The 15026-nt window shown below is 39.0% G+C and overlaps 2 protein-coding genes across 2 annotated transcripts; one reads left to right on the forward strand and one right to left on the reverse strand.

The window, feature by feature from the left end:
* Positions 1-68: 68 nt before the first annotated feature.
* Positions 69-7379, reverse strand: si:dkey-33m11.7 (trypsin). Its single transcript, XM_067431073.1, has 5 exons — positions 6967-7379; positions 5855-6014; positions 5311-5452; positions 399-665; positions 69-311 (listed from the first exon to the last, which is right to left on the reverse strand). The coding sequence occupies exons 1-5, from the start codon at positions 7022-7024 to the stop codon at positions 117-119; spliced, it is 822 nt and encodes a 273-aa protein (XP_067287174.1). The 5' UTR covers positions 7025-7379; the 3' UTR covers positions 69-116.
* A 4623-nt stretch (positions 7380-12002) lies between these two features.
* On the forward strand, positions 12003-14933 carry si:dkey-33m11.8 (trypsin-3). The gene is made up of 5 exons (XM_067431074.1): positions 12003-12211; positions 12518-12668; positions 12786-12927; positions 14065-14319; positions 14426-14933. Exons 1-5 carry the CDS (start codon positions 12160-12162, stop codon positions 14579-14581), a joined length of 756 nt encoding a protein of 251 aa, XP_067287175.1. The 5' UTR covers positions 12003-12159; the 3' UTR covers positions 14582-14933.
* Positions 14934-15026: the final 93 nt, after the last annotated feature.

The raw sequence follows: 15026 nt of genomic DNA on the forward strand, positions 1-15026 counted from the left end.
GGGAATGTAAAATGCATGTTTTAGGAGACTTTATTTTCAAAAAGTCCACAGGGATAAAGGTGCTCATATTTAAAGAATATTTTTTGCATGTTGTTTGAATACAAACATAGAGAAGTTTACTCTTCCCTGCCGAAAAAACCCGCAGACTTAAGGCATCGTGAATATGGGCTGTATATGGTCTGGTCAATCCATCTGCGGAACCGGGACACGGCCGTGTACACTCCTGGAAACCTTGGATCTCCACATCCATTTCCCCAAGAGACCAGGCCGTAGACCCGTCCATCACACACCAGCGGCCCGCCGGAGTCCCCCTGGAACAGCAGAATGCCATTATCCCTGTAAAGCGTTGAATCATGGATAACAGAGGATGTCGGCTGGTCGTTATCTTTCCACAGTACCTTACATGCATCTTTTCCTCCCGTTCTGGAGCCCGCGCAGATCATGCTTGTTGTGATGTTTCCGCTGAAGGAGTCGCTGCTGTTGCACTTGGAGGTGGAGACGATGGGGAGCTTGACCGTACGCAGGGTGAGAGGGTTCAGACCTCCGCTGTGGCTGGTGGAGCCCCATCCTGACACCCGACACATGCGGCCCGCCAGCAGCCCGGTGTTCTGTTTGGGGAGCGGGGCGAGCGACACATACCTGTTCAGCTCTATAGGAGCACTAAGCTGAAAGAACCAACATCCATAGACAGACACAGATCAGGGTTTGTATGAAAGATATATTATATTATATATATTATACATAGTTCTAATATATATATATATATACAGTACAGGCCAAAAGTTTGGACACATTACCATTTGTAATGTTTTTGAAAGAAGTTTCTTCTGCTCATCAAGCCTGCATTTATTTGATCGAAAATTAAGATTTTTTTAAATATTGTGATATATTATTACAATTTAAAATAATTGGTTTTCAATTTATTAGACTTTAAATGATCATTTATTTATGTGATGCAAAGCTGAATATATTATACAATATACACTATATTACAAAGCATATGAAAGATGACAAGCTTGTTATGTTAAAGGGGTCATGAACTGCTTTGTTTTATGATGTTTCCTGGGGTGCACTTACACTCAAAAAATGCTGGGTTAAAAACAACCCAAGTTGGGTTGAAAATAGACAAACCCAGAAATTGGGTTGTTTGAACCCAGTGAATGGACGGATTCAAAAATTCCAATTTCTGGGTTTGTCAATTTTCCACCCAACTTGGGTTGTTTTTAACCCAGCATTTTTTGTATATAATGTTAGAATGCTTTTCACACCAAACATTTTCATGATTTATAAATAAAAGGCATTTTTACTACCTTGATTTTAGCCTCTGCACTCTACTACTCTACACACTAGCTCTGTTTAAAGGGGCGTGTCCTCTGGGAGACTTCAGTGTTAACGCCCACTGCTGTGATTGGCTATCGTCTTTCTATTTGAAATAATATTACTCTCTCTTTTAGCGCATTCTTACTATTACAGCTCTCATGGTCAACTAATCGTGAAAAGAGCATTACATTTAGATCTATATTCAGATCGTGGCATTATATTAAGATTATGGCATAAAAGGTTGTAGTGATGATCGATGTAGCCATTCACACACATGTTGAGCGCATTAAAGCAGGATCTCATCATTACAACTCAGTTTCTGTACAACAATGAATGCTTTTATCTTCGCTAACAGTGCAAACGTAATTAAGAGATTTGTTGAATAAAACAGAAGTCACTAATAAACACATCACTGATAAACTCTCCGTATGAATTGCTGCTGCTCCAACGATTGCAAAGGGACCTTTCTTTAATCGCTTTCTTTATAGAATTTAATCACTGTTATATAACAGATTATTTTCATCCTACTAAGAGAATCAACGCAAGTTGACATTCAGTCACTGGTTTGATTTACTGACACACTGACAAAGAACATCTGACTGTACATGAATCATTACTTTTCAGATCACGCTTTAGAATGAACTCAGAATATATGTTGCATTACTGTCGAGTCCAGGCAGTATCCTCAACCGTATGTTTATTGCTTGGTAGCTCGATCTGGTTTAACATCAGGTAGGCCTATGTTATAGGCTACCTATTGTATTGCATGTCATGCGTAAATTGGTGGGCGGGGCTAAATAGTTGAAATGTATACATCACGGGAATAAATAAGCTTTCCATTAATGTTTGGTTTGTTAGAATAGGACAATATTTGGCCGAGATAAAACTATTTGAAAATCTAGAATCTAAGGGTGCAAAAAACAACAACAAAAAAACCTGTAAAGCATGCTGGGAAATATAATTCAGAGCCCAGTTTAATTAAATTAAAGTTTTTCTTAATTAAAAGAAACAAGTTCATGAAACTCAAAACAATGAAGCAATTCAGATTACTTCACATGTGTCCGTTTTGTGAACTCAAAAGAAAAAGAAAGTTCTAAATACTAAAGTTCTAAAAGTTCATTAGTTTGAACTATTTTTTTTATTTAAGTTGGCTTTACTCAAGCCAATTCACTGTTTTGCGCATTAGGGTTTACAGTCCCTCACCTCTGTCCTATGACAGATTTGCAGCATCACTTCTCCACCCCAATGCCTCTCTTTGGCTGGCTCCTATCCCAGTCACGGATGGCGGAGTACTCTCGAGCCAAATTCAAATTATGGAGCCCTCCCCTCAGACAGCAAACCAAATATGCTTACTTTATAATATCTAATCTGACTACATGTAAGCGTGAACTTGTGAAGTAGCATTTTAGACATAATATTGCCAGTTGTTTATCTTTTTTTTGTGATCTTTCATAAAAATATCTTTCTACAAAACATTAAAGCAGAATATAGAGCATTTATGAGCTCTATGCGTTTTGAGCGACGCAACAGATGCTGGTAGGTCACATGACAACAGGACGTCCAAACCTAATTCATACAACACACACATAGACTGTAAAAAAATATGGACGTAGTGTCCGTGACGTCACCCATAGGATTCCGATAAGCCGTTCTAAAGCTTAAAGTATGGTCGAGCTGGGCGCTGCCATCTTTCAATGTCACTCCCGGATTACAGAAAATGGGCAAAAAGGTGGGATTTGCGCGGAGCTTTGGTGACGCAATGACTATAGACGGCAGATAAATGGCTATCCACTTGTAACCACGGCCTTAATTATGCAAAACTTTAAGGCTTTATATTACGTAAACGAATGAGTTATAAAAAAATTCACCAGAATTTTCATGAAGATCAAAATTAGCCTTATAAGCCAAAACCACAATTTGTACCAGGCTGTAAACATGTTTTTTTCTGCTTTAAATTTGAGAATTTTAACATGGGGCTCAATGAGATTCTGCTCCCTTCTGGAGCCTGTCCCTAGAGGCCAGTTGAGGAATTTCAGTTTACATTACTTCCGTATTGGCTTCAAGAGAGATCGCGGGAGGTTGCCGCTTGGACACACATAGCCTACATAAGTATATAATAATCACTTTTTTAATGGTCACAAAGTAATAACTTATTTAAAGGAAGCACCTACTCAGAGAGTCTGCGATTTCACAGTCAGCCGATCAGGCAGTAACTCAATGACGTCACTTTAGGCCACCTGCTAGAGTGAACAACTGAAACTCATATGAGCACTTGCGGAGAGCCACTCAGACTAATTTAAAGACCAGAACTAATAAAAACCAAATAAAAACCAAAACTACTTTAAACTTTTAGTTAATATAGTGTTGTTGAACACTTCATTTTGACTGATTAATCAACAGGTTTAAGGACTGATAAAGTTAGGGATAATGTATAGCCAGTAAGGTAAAATTAATTCGGCCACTGTTTTGACCCTATTGAACATTTTATAAGCTTTTCATGAGTTCTCAGCTGGTCAAAATACCATCACATGTAGGTTGCACACATACACCGATCAGTCATAACATGATGACTACTGACAGGTAAAGTGAGTAACACTGATTATCTCCTCATCCCGGCACCTGCTAGTGGGTAGGATATTTTAGACAGCAAGTGAAACATTTTGTCCTCAAAGGTGTGTTAAGCAGGAAAAACGGGAAAGTGTAAGGATTTGTTTGAGTTTGACATGCTCTTGTGGGCTGTTCCCAGTCTGCAGTGGTCAGGATCTATCAAAAGTGGTCCAAGAAAGGAACAGTGGAGAACCGGCCACAGGGTCATGGGCGGCCAAGGCTCATTGATGCCATGGGGAGCGAAGGCTGGCCTGTGTGGTCCAATCAAACAGACGAGATACTGGAGCTCAAATTGCTCAAGAAGTAAATGCTGGTTCAGATAGAAAGGTGTCAGAATACACAGTGCATTGCAGTTTGTTGCGTATGGGGCTGCATAGACACAGACCAGTCAGAGTGACCTCTGACCCCTGACCCCACCGAAAGCACCAATAGTGGGCACGTGAGCATCAGAACTGGACCACGGAGCAATGGAAGAAGGTGACCTGGTCTGATGAATCACGTTTTCTTTTACATCACGTTACTGGCCAGGTGTGTGTATGTCGCTTACCTGGGGAACACATGGCACCAGGATGCACTATGGGAAGAAGGCAAGCCGGCGGAGGCAGTGTGATGCTTTGGGCAATGTTCTGCTGGGAAACCTTGGGTCCTCCATCCATGTGAATGTTACTTTGACACGTACCACCTACCTAAGCATTGTTGAATACCATGTACAACCTTTCATGGAAACGGTATTCTGGTGGCTGTGGCTCTTTCAGCAGGATAATGCTCCTGCCACAAAGCAAAAATGGTTCAGGAATGGTTTGAGGAGCACAATAAAGAGCTTGAGGTGTTGACTTGGCCTCCAAATTCCCCACATCTCAATCCAATCAAGCATCTGTGGGATGTGCTGAACAAGTTAGTCTGATCCATGGAGGCCCCACCTTGCAACTTACAGGGCTTAAAGGATCTGCTGCTAAAATCTTGGTGCCAGATACCACAGCACATTATCAGGGGTCTAGTGGAGTCCATGGATCAGGGCAGTTTTGGCAACAAAGGTGGGACCAACACAATATTAGGAAGGTGTTCATAATGTTACCCCTGATCGGTGTACAACAAGCGCATTCAGCCCAGCACACAGCATTGTTTTGGATGTTAAGTAAGTTCTGTCGCAAAATATGCGTTATAAAAGCCGACCAATAAGGTTATAAACATATTCTTTTTTGTCTTTAGGTTAATAGGTTTAGGAGTTAAAATGTCAATGTGAACACTAAGCGGACCAGGACTAAATGTTTTTTTTTTGGTCCGGACCAAACATACCAAGTGAACCGAACTCCAAGTGTGACACCCTTATAATTATACTCTCACTTAAGAGTGATATATATTTAATACACAAAGAACATGTACCTTTATGAGCATAATATCTGCATTATTGGTGCTCCTGTTGTACAAAGGGTGTGGGGTGAGCGACAGAGGCTTGGAGTACTGCTCTGTCCCCTCATAAACACCCAGAGTATAGTCTCCAGCCACCACCGTCATCCGATCCATCCTTAAAGACAAGCAAAAATACAGCCGCCACCCTCTGAGAAACATTATGGGATGATATTCTCACACCAACGCGATGTAAATACTGTATATAAAGAAAGAGCTGTCCAGATACCACACATATGCTTGATAACTGATTTCTTGACATGACTTGTTATACACAGGGACTCTTTGTAGAGGACATGAGTTGAATGACAGTATTTCTCCCTGTTAGCAGGCTCAGCCATGCCAAGCAGCAGATAAGCCAGCATTCATTAAGTACCACACAGTGATGACGGGTCAAGGTTACCGCACGTCCTGTGTGCTTCACTCTGCCTTTCGACTCACCCACGGATTTGGCCATCAGCTCATAAACAGCATGTTTAGGCAGAGAATCTGTTTAAAGAAAAGGAGAAAAATCACACACCCAATATTGCAATGGGCGGCTGTAAGCACCCAGTACTTATGGACCAGAGATCCGCCGCAGAAGTGCTGCCCTTTTGAGCTCTGTAACGACACTATGTATCTGATTGAATTTGGCGAGGGGGTATATCCGCCAACAATGCGCCCCTGAACAAAGTCCAGACCTGGAAAACAATATAACAAAGATTTATTATATAGCTCAAAACTCAAGGTGACTGTGAAAGGACAATGAAATAAAACTCTAATCTCATTTACATTGAGTTCAAATTGACAGCTGACAAACTCAAGCTTGACACCATGAGTATCCCTGTTAAATAAAGGTCAAGGTCCTTTCCATGAAAGGATATAAGGCCTGATATTCTATAAAGTCTAAAAATCCTATTGGTTAAGAAGTTGTCTGTTGTTGTTTTATGATTTAAGATATTTGATTGATGAATACAGTCAGTATTTAATAAGGTGCATGATTGCGTATCAAATGGGTAATTGGAAAATAAGAAAATAAGAATGTCCATGATAAAGGAAAGGGGAAAAAAGTATGATTTTGAAAAACTTTTATTCCTTTAAATTATATATATATATTGACACTAATGATGTCATGGTGTAAATATATAGTAACATTTTCCCAAAAACTTGAAATATAAGATGTTTGATATAAAAAGTTATTGATCTTGCCAGTCAGTCCTATATATGATGTTTTTGAAATAAGTCTGATCACCAAGGCTACATTTATTGAAATACAGTAAAACCAGGAATATTGTGAAAATATTATTACCATTTAAAATAGCGATTTTCTATTTTGATATATTTGAAATATATACTAAATATATTGTAATGTATTCCTTTCATGCAAAGCTTAGTTTTCAGCATCATTATCATTACTATATTCAACAAAAGTATATCAAATATTAATAAGCAATGAAACCCATTGCCCCCTGTATCAAAGTGAAATCTAATTAAGAAAGTAAAAACATGCTTATCAAAGGTGTATTCCATTAGAAACCAACATGAGCATCACGTCATGTCAAAAGTTAAGCTTAAATACTGTAAGAGTCATGATATTGCCCTGTTAGAAAGCTAAAAAGAGAAGGTCAGCTTCTGATAGTGCTCTGTGCTTACCGTTGGCTGCGACGAGTTTCAGCATCACCAGAAAGAGCAGCATGGCTAATGTGAGCATGTGAAGCCGGACTGACTGTCGGGTGCACTATATCTACCAAACCCCTCCACATCACATCAACACTGTTCCTCGGGTTTCCCAAGTTCTGATTTCATGGAATAAAACATTGTTTGATTCAAGTTGGGCTTTCAGCAGCGTCGCCCTCTCTGACCTTCTCATAACACACACTGGGCCTCTGGAGTGTAATGGACACGTATTAAAGGAAGTGTATGTAAGATTGTGGCCAAAACTGGTACTGCAATCACTTTCAAATGACTGTCGAGAGGTGTATCCCCTCTCCCCCTCCCCCTGACTCGAGGTTGCCAGATAGGCTGCAGGATCAGCAGGAACGTTTTCTATCTGCAGCTGTGGTAACTAGAGCAGATCTGGCAACTCAGTTGCCATTGGGTATAAAATGTGCTATACAAATAAACTTGCCTTGCCTAAGACCAGATCACACATGTCTGGTAAATATCCCCAACTCTGCATGATAATTAGTCAGACCGTTGTTAAAAATGCTAATGTATTGCTAATGTAATTTCTATTATAGTATGGAACTAATCTTATAGGCCCGGAAAATTATGATGATAACTAACAACTAAATCAGCAACCACACTGATGGAAAATAACATTCTTATTTGTCCTTCTGGGAAGTTATAATCACGGCATTAGGAGTGTTTAAAGGGGGGGTGAAATGCTGTTTCATGCATACTGAGCTTTTTACACTGTTAAAGACTTGGATTCCCATCCTAAACATAGACAAAGTTTAAAAAACTAATGTTGGATGTTTGATAGAGTATTTCCATGTCAAAAATACTCCTTCCGGTTTCTCACAAGTTTCTGAGAGTTTTTTTTGAGTATGGGTCCGCTTGACGTCGATAGAGCGGAAGGTCCTTGTATGGGCCGTACGGGCTCTTCTCCCGGTAGGGTGCGCGCGCGCGTGACTAGAGCGAGAGAGGAAATGCACGGCCGTAAACAGTCTCTCAGGTGCAGATCCAGTCGATCCAGGCGCCGCGCTTCACTTTATTCCTATGGGTGATGTCGAGCAACGTCAACGCTTCAGCACAGCATTCCGGGAAGGCAGCGCTGCATTTGAACCGGTTTGAACGCAGAAATGACGGGAAGCTTCACAACATCGCTTCAGTCGCATCGCAAAGTGGATCTCCACGGTCACTGCTGTCAGGATTTCACCAAATCATACCAAAGAAGTGTGTTTTTGATGGAACGGTCCCAGCGATAAAGGTTCAGTCCTGCTTTGGAAGCAGCCGGTGAGTTAAACTGCTTCAAATGTCTCTGCTATTGGCTATCGTCGCGTCAGTAAACGACACGATCGCGTGCTTCGTCATTCAAATGCGCTAATGGTTACTCCATTGTTGTTCTATGTATAACGTTACACTAGTCTGACGTGCAAAACCATTTTGCTTGCTACTGCTAAGGTTTAGTCACATACAATTGTCCATAAACCGAATCATGTCCTCATGAACTGCGAGTAAACACACACAAATGTTGACAGGCCCCTAAATACAGTACATACCACAGAGACGGACGTCCTGCTGATGCTGTTTCTCCTGTTCAATTTATTTCAGCCTCCGGATCTGATTCTGGATCATATATCTATTAGCTGAATCTGATCAATAGCGATGGGTTTCTCCACGCTTGAGGACGTCACCGCTTTGTGTGCGCTCGTCATTCTTTAGCTCCGCCCACACGATACGCCTCCAGACGCTCGTTTTTTGCGGAAAGTCCCGGTTCAGCCTATATTTCTTTTAAAAATATAATAAAACTAAAGACTTTTCGGAGATATGAAGGATGCAATACTACTCTATAGGTACTCAAGATTGACATGAGATTGACTGAAACTGAGTGTTTCTGTTTCACCCCCCCTCCCTCCCCCAAACAAAACAAAAAAAACAAGATATGGTGATCATTTTGTTTTAGAGTCGCCTACAATAGGTATACATGCATCCAAGGTCAAAAACACTTTAACTTTCTCATACATTGTACATCGCCACATTTCTCAAAGGGTCTAAAAAATATTCGGTCTCTCTAAACCCCACTTCTAAACCCCTCCCTCTGATTGGTCAGATGGCCCAGTCTGTTCTTGAGTCTGTTGTGATTGGTCTACTCTAATCTGATTAAACTTTTGGAAAGAAGAAAGAGAAACGGGTACAGGAAAGGAACTGTATTTCAAATTATGATAGAGCTCCAGTTAGGTTTAATTAGTTAAATGTGTCATGAACTGGCTTTCTATTTTTTATACTGTTGTCTGAGGTCAACTAATGACGTTTGTGTGGTTTTTACATTCAAAAACATCATAACTAATAAGTAATAGGCTATTTTCTACACTGGTTGTGAGGCTCTCTCCTGAACGCTGGGTTTTGATGGGCGTGCTGCACTAGAGACTTAAGAGTAAACGCCCACGGCTAGGATTGGATAAGATTTGCATATTTAATAAGCTTCAGCTCCTGTTCAAGTTCAGTTCATATGAGGGAGGGGTTGATTTGAAAGCGGCAACCGGGATTCTCTCACAGGGCTCATAAACATCTTTATCTAACAAACACAATGATTTATTTCTCATCCACCTGCGATTCATTGGACTATTATTTCTGTATTACATGGCTGCACAATCTGTGGATATAAGTGTGAACACACACACACACACACACACACACACACGTTTGGGTAGTCTGTCTAGAAAACACACAGCCCCGGGACTACTATTAGCCTACATATAAAAAAGATGTTTTACTCACATAAGTGTGTTGCACCATTCCTGTTGGATCGAATATAGAAGCACAACATTGTGTCTGCAAATCCAATACCTGAGACTTGTTTACAACGATTCCGCAGTGAAGTTTGTGAAGCAAACACACAAACGGTCTTCCCCACGTAAGCTGGAACATCATTAAATGAAGTATCACACATTCCTAATATTAGGATCCAAAGGAAGCTTATGCAGCGACAGTGTTCTTCCACAATATCTTCTTCGATGCGTTTATTGCTGCTGGCTAGTGTGATCCCATGAGTCACGAGCTTATTATTCAGTAGAGGCGGTGTTTCACCACTAGATGACATCAAGATGCGCACACAATCGTTTTCTGGGCCTGGTGTCTATAAAAGCTTTTCTTTGACTAACAATGAAGTTTTCAGCTCTGAAATTTATTTACTGGATAATCTTATATTACCATGACCTTATATATCTTAAGCTCAAGAGAAAGTTGATTTCTCAGTTCATCACCCATTTAACATTAGTTCATTTATTAACTTATATTAAATAACAATTAGCAAATACATTTGTTACAGTATCTATTAATATTTGTTAATGTTAATTAATAAAAAGACAGTCGTTCATTGTTAGTTCATGCTACTTCACAATGCAACTTGTTAACAAATACAACTTTTCATTTGTATTAGTAAATCTTGAAATTAAAATGAACAAAATTAAGAAATTAGTCAAGGTGTTTTCATATTTATCTTTGTTCTCAAATTTTCTGTTAATATACAGTCATTTCAATAGGAATTTAGCTTGATGCCGGAAAAAACAACAACATGCTTTCTTAAAAATGTAAGTCAACTTGTCATTTCATTTTAAATTACATTAAACTGACCTAAAAATATAGTTGAATCTCTATTGACAACAGACAGTGGACCTTTTTTACCTGCAAAAATTTGCTAACGTGACCGCACCTTAATGTAAACCTCCTCGTGCTCTCTGCCAGCAACTCGCAAACATGTTGTCCATCAGATGCAGTAAACATTTGCCTATACCCTATGTCCCCAACAAGAGCATTTTGGTTCAGAAATACACACCATGTTTCTGTAACTACCCATCTCAAGGGAAAGAGAATAACAATAACATGCTCTGGCTGAACAGATTATGAGTTACGTAAAAGAAAAAGTAGCACGGTAGCAACAATAATAATTATTTCATATTTGATATCTCATTTGATTTTCAGACAATAAGAGGAGAGAAATCAACATTTATTTTTCTGATCAGATCTCCTGAGGCACTATCAGAATACATATTCATTACATCCAAGGAGGGATAAATGGCAAACTCATCCTCCTAGGTGGAGCTTCTCCCCTGAGGATACAGACGTTCATTTCTACAGTCAAAGGATATTGGAAAGAACTTATACGCAGAGATGCTTTGTTTAACACCACCCTATTGCTTTTTCCACACAATCTTGCCACCACCTGATATCCTATTCTCTGACAAACCGTTTTGTTAAATGAGAGAGACTATAGATATTTGATTTCTCCTTAGAGAGCAGCACAATGTGCATGAATCAAAGGCAAGGTCTTAGACACGATAGCATCAAATAAGAGGAGGCGATCGCAGATACTGAGAGCTTTTGGGTCAGCTCAAGTCCTGGTGTGTTATCGTTTTTGTTCTTGAGAATAGTTAGTGTGCAAACAAGACCATAAAACCTAAGGGACAGATGTGGTTACACTATAAAAGCAAAGATAATATTCACATTAGGTAGTGCGGAAGGAAGTTAGTGGGATTTAGCTGCTCAGGATTAAGCTTTTGGTGCTTGGGTGAGTTTTTATTTTTATTTAGTTAAAAATACAGTAGAAACACTAATGCTGTGAAATATAATTTCAATTTAAACTTACTTCTATTTTAATATCTTCTCAATTGTAATTTATTCCCGCCAATTTTCAGCATTATTACCCCAATCTTCAGTGTAATGATCCATCAGAAATAATTGATAATAATATGATAATTTCTGATTAATAGCAATTTTGAAAACAGTTTTTCTGCTTCATATTTTTGTGAAGACCATTATACATTTTCTCACATTATTTGTCTTTATTTTTGAGCAGTTTAATGCATCCTTTACATCAGACATTGTCATATTAATGGTTTCTAGACATTTTTTTTTTTTAAATGATGACGATTTATTGTTGACAATGTAAAAAAAAAAAAAAAAAAGTTAGTTAAAACCAACCAACTAAACTGAACATTGGTCCGGGTGAGGGACCAGGTAAACTAAACCTTTTACTTTTAGTATTATCTTAAACCTGTTGACAATTGCTTTGACATTCGTTCAATGTTTGACCAAAACGTGATGCTGACACGTCTGCATCGTGCTCCATTTGTTTTCCACTGACCTCTAAACGTCCTCTGTGTTTTTTTAGACCCCTTAAACATGAAGAAATGCCTTGAATACGCCTTGCTCCTCACCATCTCGACGCTTCACGGTAAAGCACTGCATTACCTGAGCAACTCAAAACGGTCTCATTTAAATATATGCATATGTAACAGGATGTTGCTTTCTGCGCATACATTATTAAGAGACGTTGGTGTGCACAGGGACATTGTATACTTCATTAATATGATATTTCCTGAGTTTGGTGTGTTTTTAACACTGTCTTAGTACATTAAGCCACGTTAAGCGTTTTTCACGTTAAGCGTTTTAGAATGTCCCGTGTGCACAGGCCGCTGGCATTTAGTGTTTATCTAGCACATATGAGGTCTCACTCGATCATTATTCTCCTCATTCACAGCCTCGCTGCAGCAGAGGATCATCGGAGGACAGGAGGTTGAGCCCTATTCCATAAAGTCCCAGGCCTCTGTCCAGTTCAACAACTATCATTACTGCGGAGGAACACTCATACACCCGCAGTGGGTGGTTACTGCTGCCCACTGCTGGAGGCCGTGAGTATTTCAATCACAATTCACTTTTATCGACAAGTCAGACAAGGAACTAAACACACTGAACATGCTACAGTATCTACAACTCATGCACTAACTTTACTCATGATCTGTTCGCAGGAGCTATTTAATCAAAGTGGTTTTGAGTGAACATGACCTCTCCAAAAAAGAAGGCTTTGAGCAGGTGTTCAATGTGTCCAGAGTCCTGGTGTATTACATGTACAATTACAGGACATTTGATAGTGACATTATGCTCCTCAAAGTAAGTTCATTAAGCATCATATAAAAAAATATAGCATTCTTGAAGCCGGAAAAAAAAAACAAATCTATCCATCTATCTATCTATCTATCTATCTATCTATCTATCTATCTATCTATCTATCTATCTATCTATCTATCTATCTATCTATCTATCTATCTATCTATCTATCTATCTATCTATCTATCTATCTGTCTATCTGTCTGTCTATCTGTCTATCTGTCTGTCATCTATCTATCTATCTATCAATCAATCTATCTATCTATCTATCTATCTATCTATCTATCTATCTATCTATCTATCTATCTATCTATCTATCTATCTATCTATCTATCTATCTATCTATCTATCTGTCTGTCTATCTGTCTATCTATCTATCTATCTATCTATCTATCTATCTATCTATCTATCTATCTATCTATCTATCTATCTATCTATCTATCTATCTATCTATCTATCTGTCTAGCTATCTGTCTATCTGTCTATCTGTCTGTCTGTCTGTCTGTCTGTCTGTCTGTCATCTATCTATCTATCTATCTATCTATCTATCTATCTATCTATCTATCTATCTATCTATCTATCTATCTATCTATCTATCTATCTATCTATCTATCTATCTGTCTGTCTGGCTACCTGTCTATCTATCTATCTATCTATCTATCTATCTATCTATCTATCTATCTATCTATCTATCTGTCTGTCTGTCTGTCTGTCTGTCTGTCTGTCTATCTGTCTATCTGTCTATCTATCTATCTATCTATCTATCTATCTATCTATCTATCTATCTATCTATCTATCTATCTATCTATCTATCTATCTATAGGATATATAAGTAAATAATTAAAAAAATGTTTGGAAGTTTCATTCTGCCTTTAATTTATGCTGATTTAAAGTTTAAACAAATGATTGTCATGCACACACACTCACACACTCACGTGCACACACGGACACGTGCACACACATCAACACGCACATACACACAGAGAGAGCTTATATATTTGAAAAAAATGACTGCTTTCTATTTTATTCAAAACTGAATTTTCAGCATTCTGTTGAAAACAGTGACATGTTTATAGGTTTAAATATGCAATTTATAGTATTTTAATTTTCATTATTTAAATGTTTGGAACTGTACATCAGTTAGAGAAGCCTGCAGAGCTCAATGCCAACGTTCAGCCAGCCGTGCTGCCACCTTCAGTCGCTCCTTTGCCAGGAGGCACAATATGCACAGTGAGCGGCTGGGGCGTCACTCAGGTCTACAGTTATTACCTGTCCCCCGTCCTGCGTGCTGTGGATGTCCAGATCATCCCTCAGTGTCAATACTACTACTACTTCAGAATCACGGACAACATGGTGTGCGCCGGCTCCCCGCTGGGCGGCAAAGACTCCTGCCAGGTGAATCTGAGAGAGAGGACAATGTGCATAAAAAATACATTTTCAGTGTTGTATCATGCTTAACACTGTGTGATCTGTGTTGACATCGTGCTGTGTTCGGCTGCAGGGCGACTCTGGCGGGCCTCTCATCTGTAATGGTTATTTTGAGGGGATCGTGTCCTGGGGCATCAGCTGTGCCAACCCTTATTTCCCAGGAGTCTACACTAAAGTCCGCAACTACAACACCTGGATCAACTGGATAATCGAAAATGACAACAGCTAGAATGTTCTTTTTCCAATGGTTGTTGAACTGCCACACCATCAAAAAGACCCAGTATACCGAGTATGCCGGTCAATGTCTATTAGATAAGATGAATACCAGCATTATGATTTGTTTTATTCTTTTACGCTGTCAAACGAAGGGTTAACAATTTATGAATGAAAAAATGAGAAACATTTGAACAAGAAGGCTTTGACTAAGAGAGACTTTCATTTGTGGTTAAATTCATGATTGTATTGGCGCAAAAATCAAATTTCTACAAACATCAATGGTCATTTGGATTTAAACTCTTTTCATTCGACATATTTTTAATGTTATTTCAAGGAAGGAGACCATAAAATAAATAAATCGAGTATTTTCCCAGCGTACTATCACTGTTGGCCTATTTATCTCAAGCAGTCTGTTGTGAAAAGTGAATGCTTTTTCATCGTTATTCCACTGGGAATGT

The sequence above is a fragment of the Pseudorasbora parva genome, chromosome 22, assembly GCF_024679245.1.
Source record: "Pseudorasbora parva isolate DD20220531a chromosome 22, ASM2467924v1, whole genome shotgun sequence".
Classification (NCBI taxonomy): domain Eukaryota; kingdom Metazoa; phylum Chordata; class Actinopteri; order Cypriniformes; family Gobionidae; genus Pseudorasbora; species Pseudorasbora parva.

Bases quoted from the DNA above. Each gene is read 5' to 3' on its own strand.
- si:dkey-33m11.8 (XM_067431074.1), top strand. From the start codon at position 12,160: ATGAAGAAATGCCTTGAATACGCCTTGCTCCTCACCATCTCGACGCTT. The intron at 12,212-12,517 runs GTAAAGCACTGC...CCTCATTCACAG, and splicing joins CACCATCTCGACGCTTCACG to CCTCGCTGCAGCAGAGGATC. The intron at 14,320-14,425 runs GTGAATCTGAGA...GTTCGGCTGCAG, and splicing joins GCGGCAAAGACTCCTGCCAG to GGCGACTCTGGCGGGCCTCT.
- si:dkey-33m11.7 (XM_067431073.1), bottom strand. From the start codon at position 7,024: ATGCTCACATTAGCCATGCTGCTCTTTCTGGTGATGCTGAAACTCGTC. The intron at 666-5,310 runs GTACATGTTCTT...TGGTTCTTTCAG, and splicing joins CAGATATTATGCTCATAAAG to CTTAGTGCTCCTATAGAGCT. The intron at 312-398 runs GTACTGTGGAAA...CTGCTGTTCCAG, and splicing joins GAGGAAAAGATGCATGTAAG to GGGGACTCCGGCGGGCCGCT.